At 42.0% G+C, this 19,424-nt stretch overlaps 1 protein-coding gene across 4 annotated transcripts in view; it reads left to right on the forward strand.

Annotated features, from left to right (window-relative positions):
* INTU (inturned planar cell polarity protein) overlaps positions 1–19,424 on the forward strand; it is a 107,977-nt gene that overhangs the window by 58,625 nt on the left and 29,928 nt on the right. For all 4 annotated transcript variants that reach the window (XM_074950837.1, XM_074950836.1, XM_074950839.1 and 1 more), the window contains exons 6-8: positions 4,463–4,552; positions 6,072–6,149; positions 9,631–9,820. In XM_074950837.1, the coding sequence (XP_074806938.1) occupies positions 4,463–4,552; positions 6,072–6,149; positions 9,631–9,820 (358 nt within the window). The remainder of the gene's footprint in view (positions 1–4,462; positions 4,553–6,071; positions 6,150–9,630; positions 9,821–19,424) is intronic.

The raw sequence follows: 19,424 nt of genomic DNA on the forward strand, positions 1-19,424 counted from the left end.
ATAGGGTGGTGTTTATGTGACCATCGCTAATTAGCACCGTAGTGTCCAGGAAGTGGATCTCTTGTGTGGACTGGTCCAGGCTGAGGTTGATGGTGGGATGGAAATTGTTGAAATCATGGTGGAATTCCTCAAGGGCTTCTTTTCCATGGGTCCAGATGATGAAGATGTCATCAATATAGCGCAAGTAGAGTAGGAGCATTAGGGGACGAGAGCTGAGGAAGCGTTGTTCTAAGTCAGCCATAAAAATGTTGGCATACTGTGCGGCCATGCCGGTACCCATAGCAGTGCTGCTGATTTGAAGGTATACATTGTCCCCAAATGTGAAATAGTTATGGGTGAAGACAAAGTCACAAAGTTCAGCCACCAGGTTTGCCGTGACATTACTGGGGATAGTGTTCCTGACAGCTTGTAGTCCATCTTTCTGTGGAATGTTGGTGTAGAGGGCTTCTACATCCATAGTGGCCAGGATGGTATTTTCAGGAAGATCACCGATGGATTGTAGTTTCCTCAGGAAGTCAGTGGTGTCTCGAAGATAGCTGGGAGTGCTGGTAGCGTAGGGCCTGAGGAGGGAATCTACATAACCAGACAATCCTGCTGTCAGGGTGCCAATGCCTGAGATGATGGGGCACCCAGGATTTCCAGGTTTATGGATCTTGGGTAGTAGATAGAATATCCCAGGTCGGGGTTCCAGGGGTGTGTCTGTGCGAGTACAGACTAACACGGCTGCTACTCTGAAACATATAAAAATGTAAATACATTGACTACAGCCATCACTTTGTCGTTGATGTAGTGTAAATAGTAATGATATTGGGCACTGTACCCTTCCATTTTGCTCTAAGTATTTTAGAGTGCTTTTTTTTTTTTAAGCATCATAACATTAAACTGCGGAGAAAAGCTAGCATTGTTTTTAATATTTTTATGTTACTTGATCTTCACTGCCTCTTCTTTCTGTCTCCCTACATTGTGTGAATGCATTCTAATGCTCTGGCAATTATTGATTCAATTGAAGTATAGTTTATTCACGCTGAACATCAGCAGCATGTGCCAGACTGAGACTAAGTCCTCCACTTAAAATCTTAATTTACTTAACAGAATTTCTTTAAAGTTAATTTGTTTGGAGCTAAGGGAGGAGGAGAGTTGTTTTTGCTTTTTAAAGCAACATGAAGATTATGTCCTGCAATGTAAGCTCTTTGGGGCAGGAAAGGTCTTTTTGTTCTGTGTTTGTGCAGTGTCTAGCACTAGCACAATACAAGCGATAAATAATAATGAAACCCTCTTTCCTTTTATGAGGCAATCTCAGCACATCTAGATTAAGTTTTCCTCCTGTCTTATGTTGTTAAAAGTGCTTCTGGCACTTCGTGCTTACAAAACAGTTAATATTTGCTAGTTTTGATTGATTTAATATTTGTTGGGTTTTTTCAGTTCCGATCTTGCTTCCTTGATGCAACTGGGTGTTCTGCCATTGAGTTGAGGAATTGCAGCCTCCTGCTCTAACCATGATATAACAGTCTAGCCTATAAAAGTTGTGAAAATGCTTCTCCCTTTACTATAGCTTCTCTTTTCTAGTGTACGCTGCTTTCTTGCTTCATTTATTCACAAACCATTAGCATATACCTAGTCTGCATATTTTAGGCACCAGACACTTACCACTAATTCTTGCACTTGCACATATGTTCTCCCTTGCATCCTCTTACATTCCATATAGGTATCAGTACTTTGACTCACACTTCATCAGTCATAGCCAGTAATTATATGATTTTCTTGTAAATCCTTATGGATGCTGAATGGAGATTCTCCCACAGAGGCATTTTCTGACAGCTCCAAACTGTCTAAAAAATATCTTAAAACAAGGCAACCTATTTCTAGATGTCCTACACATTCTCTATTCTTGTACCCTCAAGAAAAGGTTACAAAATCCATGAACACTTAGACTGACTTTTGCTGGTAAAGAACTATATTTCCCAAATTTAGATGAAAAATTAAAGTGTAAAATCATTTCTTATGGCTTCTAGAGGCTGTTACATATTGTTTGAAAAATGTAATAGAAAATACCAGTATTCTGTCCGACATTTCCTCAGTCAGAAAAGTAGCTTTTGATTTTCACCTCTGTACATGTATGAATCGTTGCTGAGTATATAATGAATTGCTGTGTTTTCTATTTTCTATACATATTTACTTCACTGCTAGTGTCTAACTTTTTGTTTGTAAAGAACATTAGAATACCTTAAGTTGGATAAGACTAAGGTGGTCACTCTTGTGCTGGTGAATGGCAAAGATCTTTAATTCTATAATAACTCATTACTGACTATTATACAATATAAATATTGGAACCAAATAGAGTGATTTAATCATAGAAAGAGAGCTTGAAAACTGAAATTATTTGCTTTTTTAAATTTTAAACTAAACTCTTTATAACTTTATTTCACTTTGATACAGTGATATCTTAAGTTGCTGTTTAAAATGTCTAAGGCTGTAATAGGAATGGTGGGGAAAGTAATACTTGGAAACTGTGGTCTGTGAAAATTTCAGTACCATTATGACTGCAGGATGTTACACCCACTAGTACTCACTGTTTATGGCTTCATGTCCCCCATTAGGGTAGTATTTCAGCATCTCATAAACGTTAATGAATTAATTGTCACAACAATTGCATGATTTAGAAAATATTGTTACTCAAATTTTACAGATCAGGAACTGAGGCAGAGGGAGATTAAATAACTTGCTTAAAGTTGCACAGCAAGTCTGTGGCAGAGCCAGAAATTGAATCCAGACTTCTTGAGTCCCAATACAATAGTACTTTAATCACAAAGACCACCTTCCTCAGTCTTTTTGATTTAGGTGGAGAGATATTTATAGTCTTCTAAAACATCTTGAAGTTTAGCAGCAACCAACAAACTCAATCTGTTGGTTTTATATTTAATCTGAGATAGTCTGGTAGCTAGATTATTGGATTCCAACCCTCTTTTTTTGTCCCACTTCACTCTCCATTTAAAATATGTACATTCTCCATATATTTCTGTGATTAACACACTGAATACTGTAACAATTCAGGCTTACCTTTGTCATTATTTCAGGTAAAAAAATTTGAAAGTGCTGAAGTCCTATTTTCAAAAGAGACTGAGGAGCCAAAGTCACTTGTGGGGTCTCTCATATGAGAATATAACCAAGGGTTTGACCACTGAAAATGTTGCCTAGAGTCTATAGCCGTACCACTTTCTGCTGAAATCCTGTTAATTTTGTAAGCTAAGTGGAAGACCTCTAAAGAACACCTTAATGGCTCAGAAAGAGATGGTTGCATTCATCTCTGTGACATAGTACTTGATTCCCACATGGGGCATGGAGTTACTTCAGGAGTCTTTTGGTTGGAACATAAAGCAAGTCCTCTCCTTTGTGGTAGTTTGTCCCAAGGCCCATTTTGTAACAATAGGGGCTTTAACCCTGGTGTCTTGGACATTATACTTGGCCTGGCTAAATTCTCCCTGTAGTTTCCACTGGAAAAAATATTCTGCATTTCTTATCTGACACTCTTTTACGTACTGTAGTATTGCTTTGTACCATTAAATACAAATGACTGTATTTCAGTGGTTGAAGAACCAATCCCTGTACATACAGCTCATACAAAGTTATGGTTTATATGGAAGTTTATAAGATATGTTGGATGTGAAGTGCTGCTGTCTGTAAGCTCATTACTATTAACAGCATGCTCTGCATCTTAGTGTGCAGTGACACATTTTCTTCAGATATTTATACTCTTGGTGCCAGATCTGGTGGTCTATTCCTGGCCCAGTTTGGCAGTGCAAAGCTAGCATCCCTCTTATCAGTAGCCACTCCAAAGAAATCAGGAAAAGGCAATAAAGAGGCAAGGACCGGAGGAAAGCTGTTAAAGGGTGGTTCAGTGGATGCTCTCCTTGTAGTTCCAGAATGCATTTTTCTAACCTAAGAGGGGACAGAGCCTTTTGGAGCTCCCACGTGGTAGAGAATTTTCACTGTTCCCAGTGCTCACCGGACTAATCTGGGTGTGTTTTATAAAAATCATTGGTATAAATACATCTTAATTTAAAACTGGACAATATTTCTAATTTGTTTGCACTCTCCAGAAATTTTTTTCGCTGCCTTTTCTTTAGTGTGTTCCAGTATTCTGCTGTATTTAGGAAAAAAAGGAAAGATATCTAGCAGTTTTTTCGGTAACCGTTTGTGGAAATGTTAAGAAATAGATCTTATTGTTATGTTTTCCCATTATCCCTATCAATTTGTTTAAAAAATCTATTGTACAGTAGATGATTACCTTACAAATAACTTGTAGAGTGTGCACTTCAAATTCCATAATTATAAATGCAATTGTGTGACCCAGCTGAATACTCTGTATTTAAGTGAGCATAAAGCTTTATATATTAACATTCAGAATAAATGATGACCCTTCGTAAAGCCTAAGTAAACATTTTTTCTGGCTTTATTATTCTAGCTCATCCCTTTTTTTGTGTGGGAAACTGGTTCAGGTGGTTTACTGGAAAGAATCTGACAAGTTGCTTGTGATTGGCCTTCCTGCAGAAAGGTGAGTTTTAAACATAGCATGTTTATTTTTTAGAAGATTATTGAAATGTGCAAAGACCTGGGAATAGTAACTTTCTTATATCACTTTAATATATGTATAGAGCTATGTTTTCAGTTGTATGGCTGGTAACTCTGCACCTATGTAGGAATTATTCAGCTTGCAGTGTATGGAAAATCACTGCCAAGAACTTGACAGAACTAGTTTGTCACTGAAAAAAATTGTGACTTTTATGAATATTTGAAATCCCCTGACCAAAACTGCTATTTGTGTGGAAAAAAATTATAGTTAATGTGATGTATCTGATTTGGATTGTAATCTCTTTGCAGCAGGGATTCTATTCTTTATCTGAGTATACAGAGTTTAGCACAAAGGGGCTGCAATCCTGATTGGGGTCTGTAGATGCTACTGCTATACAAATAACAGTAACAGTGAGTGCATTGTCTGGGAGGCAGGAACTCCCAAGGTCTTTTTCCCAGCTCCACCACCGATCTCTGTGTGACCAGGAGTAAGCCACTTAAAGGAAAACTACTGTATATTACTATTTAAGTATGTAGCGTATGTGTAGGGCCCTACTAAATTCACAGTCCATTTTGGTCAATTTCATGGTCATAGAATTTTTAAAATAGTCCGTTTCACAGTTTCAGATGTTTCACAGTGTCATAACCATGGGGGTCCCGACCCAAAAGAGGGGTTTTGGGGTGTTGTAAGGTTATTGTAGGGGGATTGTGGGATTGCCATACCTACTTCTGCGCTGCTGCTGGCTAGGGCACTGCCTTCAGAGCTGGGCAGCCAGAGAGCAGTGGCTGCTGGCTGGGCACCAAGCTTTAAAGTCAGCGCCACCACCAGCAGCTGTGCAGAAGTGAAGGTCTCAGGGGGTATGGGAAGGTGGGTTACCATAGGTCCATGTTTTCCTGGAAGCTTCCCACCTGGGTCCGGGACTGACAATTAGGCCCTCAGCCTCTCCGCAATGTGGGGTGACAGCTCGAGCCACGGTCTTTCCACGCGGGGTAGGGGTGACAGCTCAAGCCGCAGCCTCTATGCATTGGAGGGAGGGGCGACAGTGTGAGCTGTAGTCTCTTTGTGCAGGGGAAGGGGCCGCAGCCTCTCCACCCAGGCTGGGGGCTGACAGCTGGGGCTGCAGCCTCTCCACTTGGGAGAATGGGGGTGTGACAGCTGGGGTCGCAGCCTTTCCGCCTGGGTTAGGGGCTGATAGCTGGGGCCGCAGCCTCTCCATGTGCTGGGGAGGGGATGACAATTGGGGTTGCAGCCTCCTGCCAGGGACAGGGTCTGTCCCAGACAAAAGCAGCAGAGCTTCCTGCAACCAGGAGAGGTTCCCGGAGGTGGGTCTGACCCTGCTCCCGGAGCAGACCCTGCTATTCTATTTTGTGTGCGGATTAGAAATTGTGAATCAGTGAGGCCAGCAGCAAAAAAGAAATTCACCCTCTCTTTATCCGTGATGCATTTCATCATATTGTAAACACAGCTTAAACTGTTTTTTTATTTTGTTTTGTTTTGCTAGTGTGCCTCTTTCTCAGCTAAGGAACATGATTACAGATGTTGTCAGAACCTTAAAATTTATGTATGGTTCTTTGGACAGGTAAGTGCTTCCAAAGGATTTATTTTTAATAACTAATTTTGAGGTTAAAAGAGAAGGAGTACTTGTGGCACCTTAGAGACTGGCAAATTTATTTGAGCGTAAGCTTTCGTGAGCTACAGCTCACTTCATCGGGTGCATACAGTGGAAAATACAGTGGGGAGATTTTATATACACAGAGAACATGAAACAGTGGGTGTTACCATACACACTGTAACGAGAGTGATCAGGTAAGGTGAGCTGTTACCAGCAGGAGAGGAAAAAAAACCTTTTGTAGTGATAATCAAGGTGGGCCATTTCCTGCAGTTGACAAGAACGTGTGAGGAACAGTGGGGGGGGGAAATAAACATGGGGAAATAGTTTTACTTTGTGTAATGACACATCCACTCCCAGTCATTATTGAAGCCTAATGTAATGGTGTCCAGTTTGCAAATTAATTCCAATTCAGCAGTCTCTCGTTGGAGTCTGTTTTTGAAGTTTTTTTGTTGAAGAATTGCACCTTTTAGGTCTGTAATCAAGTGACCAGAGAGATTGAAGTGTTCTCCGACTGGTTTTTGAATGTTATAATTCCTGATGTCTGATTTGTGTCCATTTATTCTTTTATGTAGAGACTGTCCGGTTTGGCCAATGTACAGGGCAGAGGGGCATTGCTGGCACATGATGGCATATATCACATTGGTAGATGTGCAGGTGAACGAGCCTCTGATAGTGTGGCTAATGTGATTAGGCCCTATGATGGTGTGCCTTGAATAGATATGTGGACACAGTTGGCAATGGGCTTTGTTGCAAAGATAGGTTCCTGGGTTACTATTTTTGTTGTGTGGCGTGTGGTTGCTGGTGAGTATTTGCTTCAGGTTGGGGGGGCTGTCTGTAAGCAAGGGCTGGCCTGTCTCCCAAGAGCTGTGAGAGTGATGGGTCGTCCTTCAGGATAGGTTGTAGATCCTTGATGATGCGCTGGAGAGGTTTTAGTTGGGGGCTGAAGGTGATGGCTAGTGGTGTTTTGTTATTTTCTTTGTTGGGCCTGTCCTGTAGTAGGTAATATCCGGGTACTCTTCTGGCTCTGTCAGTCTGTTTCTTCACTTCAGCAGGTGGGTATTGTAGTTGTAAGAATGCTTGATAGAGATCTTGTAGATGTTTGTCTCTGTCTGAGGGGTTGGAGCAAATGCGGTTGTATCGTAGAGCTTGGCTGTAGACAATGGATCATGTGGTGTGGTCTGGATGAAAGCTGAGGCATGTAGGTAAGTATAGCGGTCAGTAGGTTTCCGGTATAGGGTGGTGTTTATGTGACCATCGCTTATTAGCACCTGTCATACATATAAAGGGAAGGGTAAACCCTTTTAAAATCCCTCCTGGTCAGAGGAAAAATCCTCTCACCTGTAAAGGGTTAAGAAGCTAAAGGTAACCTCTCTGGCACCTGACCAAAATGACCAATGAGGAGACAAGATACTTTCAAAAGCTGGGAGGAGGGAGAGAAATAAAGGGTCTGTGTCTGTCTGTTGGTATGCTGCTTTGCCGGGGATAGAACAGGAATGGAGTCATAGAACTTTTAGTGAGTAATCTAGCTAGGTATGCGTTAGATTATGATTTCTTTAAATGGCTGAGAAAAGAATTGTGCTGAATAGAATGACTATGTCTGTCTGTGTGTCTTTTTTGTAACTTAAGGTTTTGCCTAGAGGGATTCTCTATGTTTTGAATCTAATTACCCTGTAAGGTACCTACCATCCTGATTTTACAGGGGTGATTCCTTTACTCCTATTTACTTCTATTTCTATTAAAAGTCTTCTTGTAAGAAAACTGAATGCTTTTTCATTGTTCTCAGATCCAAGGGTTTGGGTCTGTGGTCACCTATGCAAATTGGTGAGGATTTTTACCAAACCTTCCCCAGGAAGTGGGGTGCAAGGGTTGGGAGGATTTTGGGGGGAAAGACGTGTCCAAACTATGTTTCCCAGTAAACCCAGTTAGAGTTTGGTGGTGGCAGTGGTTATTCCAAGGACAAAAGATAAAATTAATTTGTACCTTGGGGAAGTTTTAACCTAAGCTGGTGAAAGTAAGCTTAGGAGGTTTTCGTGCAGGTCCCCACATCTGTACCCTAGAGTTCAGAGTGGGGGAGGAACCTTGACAGCACCGTAGTGTCCAGGAAGTGGAACTCTTGTGTGGACTGGTCCAGGCTGAGGTTGATGGTGGGATGGAAATTGTTGAAATCATGGTGGAATTCCTTAAGGGCTTCTTTTCCATGAGTCCAGATGATGAAGGTGTCATCAATGTAGCACAAGTAGAGTAGGGGCATTAGGAGGCAAGAGCTGAGGTCTCAGACAGAGCAAGCTTTTACACCAAGTGTTTTGCTTTTTGTATTTACATGGCTTTGCACTGGATTCTATTGCACTGGAAGCCTGATGTCTGTATGTTGTTGTCTGTTTTTGTTTCAACCTTACACTAATACAATTCTTTTAACCTTCTTTGATAAGCAGTATTTTTTTTTAAACAGCTTTGGTCCCGATCATGCAAAGACTTACACGTGTGCTTAACTTTAGGCATGTCAGAAGGTCCATTGAAGCCACTGGGACCTATTCTTCTAGACTTTTAGGTGGATTACATTATTAGATTGTTATAATGTACAGTCCATAATTTTTAACTTTATTTGAGGCAGGGACTGTCTTCCTCTGTGTTCAGAAATCATCTAGCACATTTTGAATACTACTTCAGTTTTCAATAAAAATGCCAAGGGCCAATGTTAGTATAACTGTATTAATTTCAGTGTGAAAATCATAATAGTTATGTCTATTCCTGTGTTAAATAGCAAAAAAATATATGTGTTGTGTTCTAGGCAGAATAATTTGACATGACATCGGGTCTCCTGTTTACTCCAATAAGCATGTACGCACCACTTCTTATACATTGGCAATTTTCAAAGATATACTGGCAGCTATGTACATGTATCTCCGAAAAGAATCAAACACTGAATATGATGGATAAATCAGTTTATTTTGGTACAACTTTAGTAGACATTTGGAATAGTAGAATTTTTTTCTCATTTTCTGAAGGTAATATGAAGAACATGCTATAGTATAATCTTTTTTATTTAAAATTGTTTTGGTTGACATCAATTAAACAATAGTCAACAATGGCAGGTACACTAAAAATAATTAAATGTCTAAAGAAAAGGAGCAGGTAGAGTCATCCAGGTCACCAAAGAGATGAATGTATTTTAGAGCCTTATTTCAAAATCTGCAATTTGCTGTAAGGTGTAAACTGCAGAACTATTGGTATTAAGAAGTACCAGTTGTTTTCCAAGCAAACCTATTTTTATTCTGGGTAACAACCTTGTGTTTTTTGTTGTTTAACACTGAGTGGTTTTTGTTTGTTTGTTTTGTTTTAATCCAAATGGAGTATCCTGCTTTGAAGCATCTGCTATAACATAGACAATTATACAAACAAGGTACCAGTCTCTTGATGTTATTCTAACTTCCAGTTCATATTTGTTCAGTGCTTTTTGCCAGGTGGAAAACATTTCCCGCTTGGATCATTTTTTCAACCTGTTCTTCCAGCGAGCAATTCAGCCTGCCAGACTCAACTCGAACGCCAGCCCCAGTGCTCAGCACTATGATGGCTGCAGTGCATTGCTTTTAGACAATCTCCCAGGGGTACGCTGGTTAACGCTGCCACAAGAAATCAAGGTAATCTCCTTTACAAATCTCTTAAGAAGGACTTTTACGTGACAGGGTAAACATTTGACAAAAACAATTTATTTACACATACATTTTTTTGGAACCCCACATACATTTTCATAATCAACAGCATGCTGCTGTAAATACAGCTTAGTGTCTTCACTCGAATCACGTAGGAAGAGAAGATGAACTAAAAAGGAATTAAGGCCTTGTTTAACAAAAACATCTTCAATATGTAGCAATTATAGTAGAAAAAACAATTGATGGTATATGTGTTTGTTTCGTTCTACCATTTAAACATTTTTCCAGTAGGCAGTCTTCTAATCTTTAAAGTCATATTTTTATTTGAGCAGCTTGTGTTGCAGGAGAGTTGCAGCCAGCTGCTGTAGAATCTGAAGAGATGGCCACATGACATTTGTGTGGCAACATACTGGTGCAGCTTCCATGCATCATTTTTCTGTATCTAATTCCCCCCAGATTCAGGCAGGAGCCGAGAGCTACACAGAAAGGATGTTTGCAGTTTAGTGCAGAAAACCAAGGTGGTGGAGGGTTTGAAGAGAAAAGGTGAAATATTCTGTATAGCTTAGAGAGCTTGGAGTCTTACATCTGAACCTCTTCTTCCTGAAATGATCTGAAAGATTTAAGTGGGGAATATTGGAAATTCCCCCAAAACAGAAGGAAAATCACTATGTAAAGAAAAAGAACTTCAAGAATAACTTTGTAATCAAAAGCCAGTTACTTGACCTTAATCTATTTCCATAAGCTTTCCTACCATCACCTTTTCTACAGCTTGCCTCCTGTCTACACTGCAGAATTTACTGTGCTGGAGCAATGTGTTATAATACGTCAGGGACACAACCGTTTTATAATACAGCATTGTCTCGCCTTTGTGGTGCGCAGGTTCTGTAGTATGGTCCCAACATGATTTGGTTCTTCCCACATATGAAGTCGAAACTGTGCTGTAATGTAGTTGGCACACAATCTTGCCCCAACATAGTAAATTTTGCAGTGTAGAAAGAACTTAATATTTGGAGAGAGTTATGGGAAGACATTTTATGGAAGCGCATTTAGGGTAAAGACGAGTAATTGTGTTTTGGTGACAAAAGATATTCCTGACATATGTTTTTCTTTATATTGTGTGTATATAGGTCAGCTCTTGTTTTGGTTTTTTAATAAACACTTGTTTTTGTATAAACTTAGCTCATAGTTTTACATTAGACTAACTAATTTGTTTCTGTTTTACCTCATCTTGCGTCCGCTGTTAACTATGGAACTGTAACTAAGGAAGGAGAGGAACATTCTAATCTGAGTTTACAGAGGTCAAGAAGCCCAACTTTATATCTGAGCACTAAATACAAATGAAATAACCCCTGTTTGATGGTAGTATACATTTTATTACATTTTCTCTCTAAAAGTAAAAGACCAATTTCCTTTGTTATGAGCAACCTTTCTTTAAGCCTCTAAAAGCAGGCAAGGGTCTGACTAATTAGGGTATAAAATAAAAATATTTGTTAAAAGAAAACAGTAGAGTGGGTCTTTAAAAACAAAAAAACAAAAACAAATGTTCCTTATTCGGGCTACCACTTTCCATCTTTTTCTTCTTCATCTTTATTTGGTTTTGTAGATTGCAAGGCCAGAAGGGAACATTGTGATCATCTAGTCTGATCTCCTGCATACCACAGGCCATAGAACTTCCCCAAAATAATTCCTAGAGAATATCTTTTAGAAAAACGTCCAATCTTGATTTAAAAATTGTTAGTGATAGAGAATCCACCACAACCCTAGGTAAATTGTTTCCCAGGATAGAGTCTCCCATCCTGTAAATATGGCCTACATATTTGTTTCTAGATGTAAACATTTACATTTAGCTATAATAAACTACATATTGTTTGCTAATTCCCAGTTTAGCAAGCAATCCAGATTGCTGTGCATTAGTAACTTGTCATTTTCATTATTTACCATTCCCCAATTTTTGTTGTCATCTGCAAACTTTATCAGTGATGATTTTATGTTTTCTTCCAGGTCATTGATAAAAATGTAAATAGCATAGGGCCAAGAATAGATTCCTGCAGGAATCCACAAGTAAACACTCAACTCAAGATTGATTCCCCATTTGCAATTACATGTTGAGACCTATCAGCTAGCCAGCTTTTAATCCATTTCAGGTGTGCCCTGTTAATTTTATATCATTCTATTTTTGTTAATCAAAATGTTATCCAATACTAAGTCAAATGCCTTACAGAAGTCTAAGTATCCCATCTCAGGCAGTACTACAATATGTTTTGATCTTTATGTCCTGTGTAAATTTGGATTTTCTTGACTGACATATCCATTGATTATATGTATATATATATGCACTGTGACTGTTGGACTTCATCTTTCATTGCTGCTATCTATCAGGCCTACAACCCCAAGGTCCTGATAAGGCATATTCTGTCAAATGAATGTCAGTAGCTGTGGCCAGACACTGCTCTGTTCCTGTCCTGAAGGTATGAAGGGCAGCCACAAGAAGTTCTTTGACAAAGCATTAAAGCAAGAGTCTAAGTGTATATCCACATTGCAATGAAAGCCCAGGATTATTGGAACTTAAGTCAGCAAACCTTGGGTTTGAGAACCCAGGGCTTGAGTGTCTACACTGATTGCTGACCCTAGGTTGAGAAATTTTCAACGCCGGGTACCAACATCCACACCACAGTATACACATCCAAGTCCAACCAATCATATCTCAGACTTCCAAGCACCCTCCCAAAATGTGACTGCTGCTGCCCTTTATTCATGGCACAGTGTGGGAAAACTTGACTGTCCATCCCCGTGCGTCACAGGAAGTTTGAGCAGCCCACCAGCACATCCTGCCAAGCCGTCATTTTGGTCTGCATGCTCCAAGCAACCGGAGCCAGCAACCTGGAGGCGTTGCGAGTAGAAGAGCTTGCCTTGCTTGCACTTTCACTCTTGTTTGAGGAAACAGGCAAAGCTTCCATGAGTCGCTGGTAGACGTTCCAGCTGTGTTTGCTGACCCACCAATGACACCTGACAGAACTAATGATGGGGGAGGACACAGACATGGTAGACTCGAACTGGCTGGTGCTGCTCATGACACAGTCCAGCCGCTGATGCCCCCTGAATAGACAGGTGCTTCTTGAGCAGGGCCACAAGAACAGACTGCTGGGACCATATAGTCATGCAGACCTGGAATGGCCACCAGCGGGTCCAGAACTTTTGCATGAAGAAAGCTACATTTCCAGAGCTTTGTGAGCAGCTTGTCCTGACCCTGCAGCAACAAGACACGCATGAGGGTGGCCATGCAGGTTACTATAGCCATCAGGAAGTGGTTACCGCAGACTGATACAGGTCCATTGCCAACCAGTTTGGTGCTGTAAAATCATCTGTGGGTAAAGTAATGGCAGAGGCTTCTGAGGCAATCAGGTGTGCAGTTTACCCCAAGGTGGCAGGCATAAAAGATATACCTGAAGTAATTGCTGGCTTTGAGAGAATGAGGTTTCCAAACGGTGCCTGAGCCATCAATGGGATTCATGCCCATTGGTTGTCCTCCTCAAAGAGCATGTGAGTACATAAACTACTCCATTGTGATGCAGGCCCTAGAGGACCACAGAGGCTGCACTGGAGAAGTTCATGATACCAGGATTTTCTGCCAGTCAGAAGTCTATATTAATGGACAGGCTGGGACTGTCTTCCACCAAATCACGTTGTTCATAAATGGAGTTACTGTTCCCACCCACTGTTGTTTTTGGAGACCTCATGTACTCCCTTTTGCCTTGGCTTATGATCTCAGAAACAAAAGAAGGTTTAATTACACTCTAAGTGGGAGTAGAATGCTGGCTGAATGTGTGTTTGGCAGATTGAAATCCTGCTGGCACTGCCTACTGACAGTTTGGATTCCCATGTCATCAATGCTGTCCGCATTACTATGGCTTGCTCTGCTCTTCACAATCTTTATGAAGCCAAAGGTGAGCCATTTTCCTCCAGATTAACCTGTGATAGTGATGGACTGCTGAACTGGTACACTCAGCCAGAAAGTACCCAGGCAACACAAATTACAGATGCTTTGTGCTCCCACATCATGGATATCCATGGGCCAATGGCAGAGGGAGAATAGTATGTTTATGAATGTGCTTTGTGCAATGCTTGCATTAGAAAAGATGTGGGGGGTTGATTGTCATACATTGTTCTTCTGAAAGACATGACCATTTATGAAATGGGGGCAGGAGGGGGGAAGAACTTTGGATTTACACTTACGGATTCATGTAGATATCTGTATTGAGAAATAAATAGTGTTTGCATACAACTTCCAAGTTGTCCCTTATCATGTGTTTATCTTTATTATTTGAAATACACATATGAAGTGATGCTGTGGTGGTAATAACATTTTGTATTAGAATAAAAACCTTTGTTTTCAAACATTTATTAGAAAACCACAATATTAAACCATTGCCAGGCAAGTCACCTGCTATTAGGACACCAAAACACACCAATAACACCAAAACTTTTAACAAAATCATAAACAAAGTGCATGAACAAGAGCAAACAGTGAAACAGTTTCCAAGATGGAAATCCCCTACTGTTGCGTGTCCCCTGGCCTCCCATTCTCCTTTCCCTTCCTTACACATTTTACCGCACTCTGTGCACCAGAGCAGCAGGGTGGAGGGGTTCAGTGTGTGGGACTGCATGGGGTACATTTGGCCTATCTGTCTGCTGTTAGGGCTTGATTGCATGGCCCACCCATAGAACTGTCCAAACTGTTCCTCGTCTGTAGCACTTTGTACAGAGGAGGAGACTCAGGCCCTTGGGGTGGGCACAGCAGGAGGTCATTGTGACTGTTAGCAAAAGCATCCCCTCAAACAGTTCTTTCTGCTGTGCTCTATCTTCCTTCCTCATCTGTCATTCCTATTCTAGGAATTGTCAAGCAAGTGTCTGCTCCTGTACTGAAATCCTGTGCAGCCAGCCTGAGCCTTTCTGCTTGCCTCTCTTTCCTTTCCACTTGCTGTAAGTCCCTTGCTCTTCGGTATTGGACCTGCTTCTTGGCTCTGTCCAGAATGTCAACCATAAGTTCATCATGGAAACACTTCCTCTAGGACCAATCCACAACAGTACAATGACTCAGGCTTCTACTGGAGCATGGGTAAGCTGTCAGGGTACTATGGTCTGTAAAAGTCAATGGTCCTGGAAGCAGACAAGACACAGAAGGTTATTGTCTCAGTGGATGAGCACAGAAAAATTCCTTTTGAAACTTCAAGGACACAGAACATTACTTTTGTAAAAATGTACTTTATATGGTTAGAGGTACGCGTCAAACCACAGAAGTTCCCTGGACACTATCGAGTTAATAGCAGTCAAAGACATGCACAGATAATGGTAAGTTAAAAATCACAGCTGCTTTTTTTTCTCTTTTTTTTAATTGCAGTCCAATTTGGGATTTGGGGGAGAGCGGTTGCCGTGGTGTTCTACATAAGCCTCCTCTATCATTTCAGGCATTCCACATTTTGGAAGATGTAACAGTTCTTGGGTTCCCAATTGACAAAAAGAGGTTTTATTCAAATCTGCCAGTAGGAAGACAGCCAGGTATGCCACTGAAACATTCAAACATGTGGTGAGTGAACAGCACTGCTATGAGTGGAGAGAGCTGGTCAGCTACCGAGGTGGCCCTGAAAAATATGCCCTTCTCTGAAATGTGACTACTTATGTGGAGGTTCCGCTACAGGAAAAGTTTGCAGCTATCAGCACCTGGGATTGGGGCAAAATTCATGAGGGAATCAACAGGATGTTGCTTTAGCATCCATGTGGGTTGGTGCCTCTGCACAGCTTCTGATATATACTGTTATGACTGCATGCAAACATATAGAACTCCGCTGGCAACTCCCTTCCTCCCCCCGTCCCCAAGCCCCCATTTCTGGCACATTTCTGGACTGTATTTCAGACAAATGATTTCATCACACATCAACCACATGGACTACAGTTAACTGAAATGGACTACTGTACAGTTATAAATGGACTACATTTCAACCTCCCTCCCCCAGTTCACTGGTGGCTTATTACACCATTAAGTAGGTACGGCGCACCGTGCTAACAGGAAAGGCAATATAAGGTTCTTATTTTTAACAAACCGGAATCTCCTTGCTAAAATTGTGCTTTTCAAGTAAAACTTCACTTTTAGAGGCTTATTTCACTGTTCGCGTGTTTCCATATTGAATTCCACTTGGTGGGTCGGGGAGGGAACACCAAGGCGCTGGTGTGCAGCTGCCATTAGCAGATACACATTGCTACCTAGGGCTTGTAATAACTTTTTGCATTGGTTCATACTGTAACTATATTAATAAACACAAAAACTGAGCCAAAAACTTACCAGATCCAGGGAAACTTCTGCCTCTTCCTTTTCTGCTGCCAGTTCCACGGTGCACTGCTCTTCCAGTGAGCCATCAGAAAGTTCCTTCAAGTATGGCCCAGGATGTGCTGCAGCTGTTCGTGCAGCAAAGCCTCCTCAGGGACCAGTTTCATCACCAGAGTCACTTTGGTGGCCTCATCCGGCTCTTGCTGCTGGATCCCATCTCTTCCCATGTTAGATTCTGGGGTCAGCAGGTCACCATCCTGGCTGACTAGGTCATCATACACCGCTCTTGGCTCCATGTGAGGTGCAGTACCCAGCACTGCCAAAGTCCTTGTAAAACTGGCTTGATGATGATGAGTTCCCAGAAATGCAGTTCTGGTCCCTGGCTTTGCAGCTTTCTGTCTTGAGCCACTTAATTGCTCCCTGCACTGGTCACTAGTCTGGTAAATTTCCAGTGCTACCAGTTTCTTCTCTATTTGCTGTTAGGCATAATCATTCATGGCACTCTTACTAATATCAAATGTTTTGCTCACCTCACACCAGAGAGTCACCAAAATCGCATTATGCTCCCTCAACCAGGAAGCTGTATGCTTGGCAAAGGACTTCTGGTCAGTGGCCATTGCAAACTCAGGAAAAGGTTCAAACAAACCCTATAACAGTCAGTTTAAGATTAATCTGGATAAAATGGTTGTGTTGCTCATCAGCATAGAGAGGCATTCTGAGGATAATAAATAATAAAATGTTTTGCACATGCCTCTCTTCTTCCACAGATCTCAAAATGTTTGCAGCTCAGCTGCCAAAATAAAATGGAAGTGCCTAAACACTGAGCTGTACTTGAATAAAGGCAGGTTGTCTGCATTTCCTGGAATAGGAAGTGGGATAGAGAGGACACAGAACACCATCCTGTGGGATTGTGGGATAGCATTGGTAGACTCCCAGGGCCCGAGTCCAATGTGGCTGCATCCACACGGCAAAACAATAGGGCTTGAGCTTGGGGTACTGGCTGGACTTGAGCTCAGACCCTCCACCTCTGTGAGGCCCTAGATCTCTCAGTGCAAGCCTGAGTCTGAGAGATTTGTGTATAGACAGAAGGAGCCTGACTCTGAGCCCAGGCTTACATTGCAGTGTAGACATACCCTAAATGTGGCTTACTGGTGTTACAGAAAATGCCCTAATTCTATGGCCCGTGGGTGTCTTTTTTCCTTCTTCTTAGGTTAGCTTGGTGTTTTTTGATAATGCTTCCTATTTTTCCTTCCTTTAGAGTTTGTATTGTTTTTTTCTAATTATTTTTTAGCTTCAATGCAAGGTGCTGCCTCACTTTATTGGATCAATAGCTGCTTCTTTCTACCTTCTTCAAAGGTTTTTTTAGTATCTGCTCCTCTTTCGCACAGCAGCATTCCTGGAGCTTTTGATTCTATGGGCTTGTCTACATGGCACAGCAAAGCACGCCAGAGGGGTGTGATTTGTAACATACCCTAACATGTTGCACTCTGATTGTCCTGTTAACACATTTTAGAATGTGCCAAGAGGGTCTACACAGGCCAATTAGAGCACTTTACAAATCACACCCCTCTAATGCACTTTGCCAGCAAGCCCTAAAACAGATGGTTTAAGATTAATCTGGATAAAATGGTTGTGTTGCTAATCAGCTTGGGGTAGCATTGTGAAGATAATAAATAATAAAATATTTTGCACATTCCTCTCTTCTTCCACAGACCTCAAAATGTTTTTGAAAGCTGGGTAAGCATGATTATACCCAATCTGTAAATGGGAACATGGAAACAGAGAGCGGTTAAATGAATGCCAAATGGTTATACAGCAACTAAATGGCAAAGCTGGGTATGGAACACAGGTATTCTGACTTTCAACCCTGTACACTCTCCCCTGCTAGAGCACATTTCCCTACAGTAGTGAGCTTGACTACATGTTGACTACATATTTGGAAAAATAAAGTCCCTTATCAGTCTGCCCCCGTGAAGGTATTTAATTACAGATCCATGCTCACCTACCTAATTACCTCATGGAGTTGTAAAGCTTGATTTGGCTGTATTTTTGTATATTCACTCAAAAGAAGCTGATGGTAAGAGACCCATGTAGTTTCACGAAATGGGTGATATGTTGTACTCCCTGCTGGGGAATCAGTCTCAGTGGCTTTAAGAATCTTAACTCCAGGAATTCTTGTTAGTTTCTGCTAGGAGCAGAGGTCCCAAGATCATGGCTCTGTTCTGTTTTTTCCCCCTGCTACCTTAGCAAGTCAATGTAGCTGGGGTGCTGGAACAATTTGTATAGTGGAGGTGCTGAGAGCCATTGAACTAAACTAAACCCTGTACATGATATAAACCACTTCAAGCCAGGGGGTGCGGTAGCACCCCTAGTTCCAGCACCTATGCAATGCAGAGTGCAGTGCTTCTGCTGGAAGACATTCACTATTGCGCCTTGTTGATTCTACAGGTGTGGGGCAGGAGACGGGGTTAAATTTAACAAGTAGAGAAAAAGGCACCAATAGAAAGAATATATTACTAATAAACAGGGGGCCTCTCATGTCTAGTGACCTGGGCAGTGGGTATAGTAGGCCAGGGGAGGCTTTGCCTCCCCTGGCGCAGCCGCGGCACCCGGACCTCCGGCTGCAGGGTTTGGCGGTGAAGTTTTTGTTTTAATATGCCCCATGCAAGTTCCAGGATGGTTTAGGAGGCACATACCGCTTCCTCAGCCACCCCGGAACCTGCATGGGGCATATCAAAAGCGTCTTTTAGGTAACAGAAGCTTTTCCCCAGGGTGGGTTGGGTCTGGGGAGAGGAGGGAGGCACGGCGTGGCTTTGGCCAGCCTGGGGCTCCTGGCGGGGCTGAGGACTTCGGCCAGCTAGGGCGGGGGGGTGCTCTGAGCTGTGGCTAGCCCTGGCTTCACCAGCCAAGGGGGGGGCGCTCCGGGGGGAGACTCCCGGTGGGGGGCAGGCTTGTGGATCTGCTGGAGGGGTGGCAGGGGGTCTCGGGGCTCCAGCTGTGGGGAGGGCGCGGGTGGAAGGGGTAGAGCCAGGGGCTAGCCTCCCCAAAGGGGGGCTCTACCCACTGCCCATGCCTAGTGAGGAGAGAAGCCAATGGAGCAGCAATAATGGAAAAGACAAGCCCATATGTCATTCTTCTCCTTCCTCCTGGAATGGCAGCAGTTCCTCTGCATGACCACAGGGTATTCCAGATTATACATGATTCAATGGCAGGGATGGGATGGCCTGGCAGAGCTGAGGAAAAGTTACTCTAGAGATCACATGCTCCCCT

Source organism: Natator depressus, chromosome 4, assembly GCF_965152275.1.
Source record: "Natator depressus isolate rNatDep1 chromosome 4, rNatDep2.hap1, whole genome shotgun sequence".
Taxonomy (NCBI): domain Eukaryota; kingdom Metazoa; phylum Chordata; order Testudines; family Cheloniidae; genus Natator; species Natator depressus.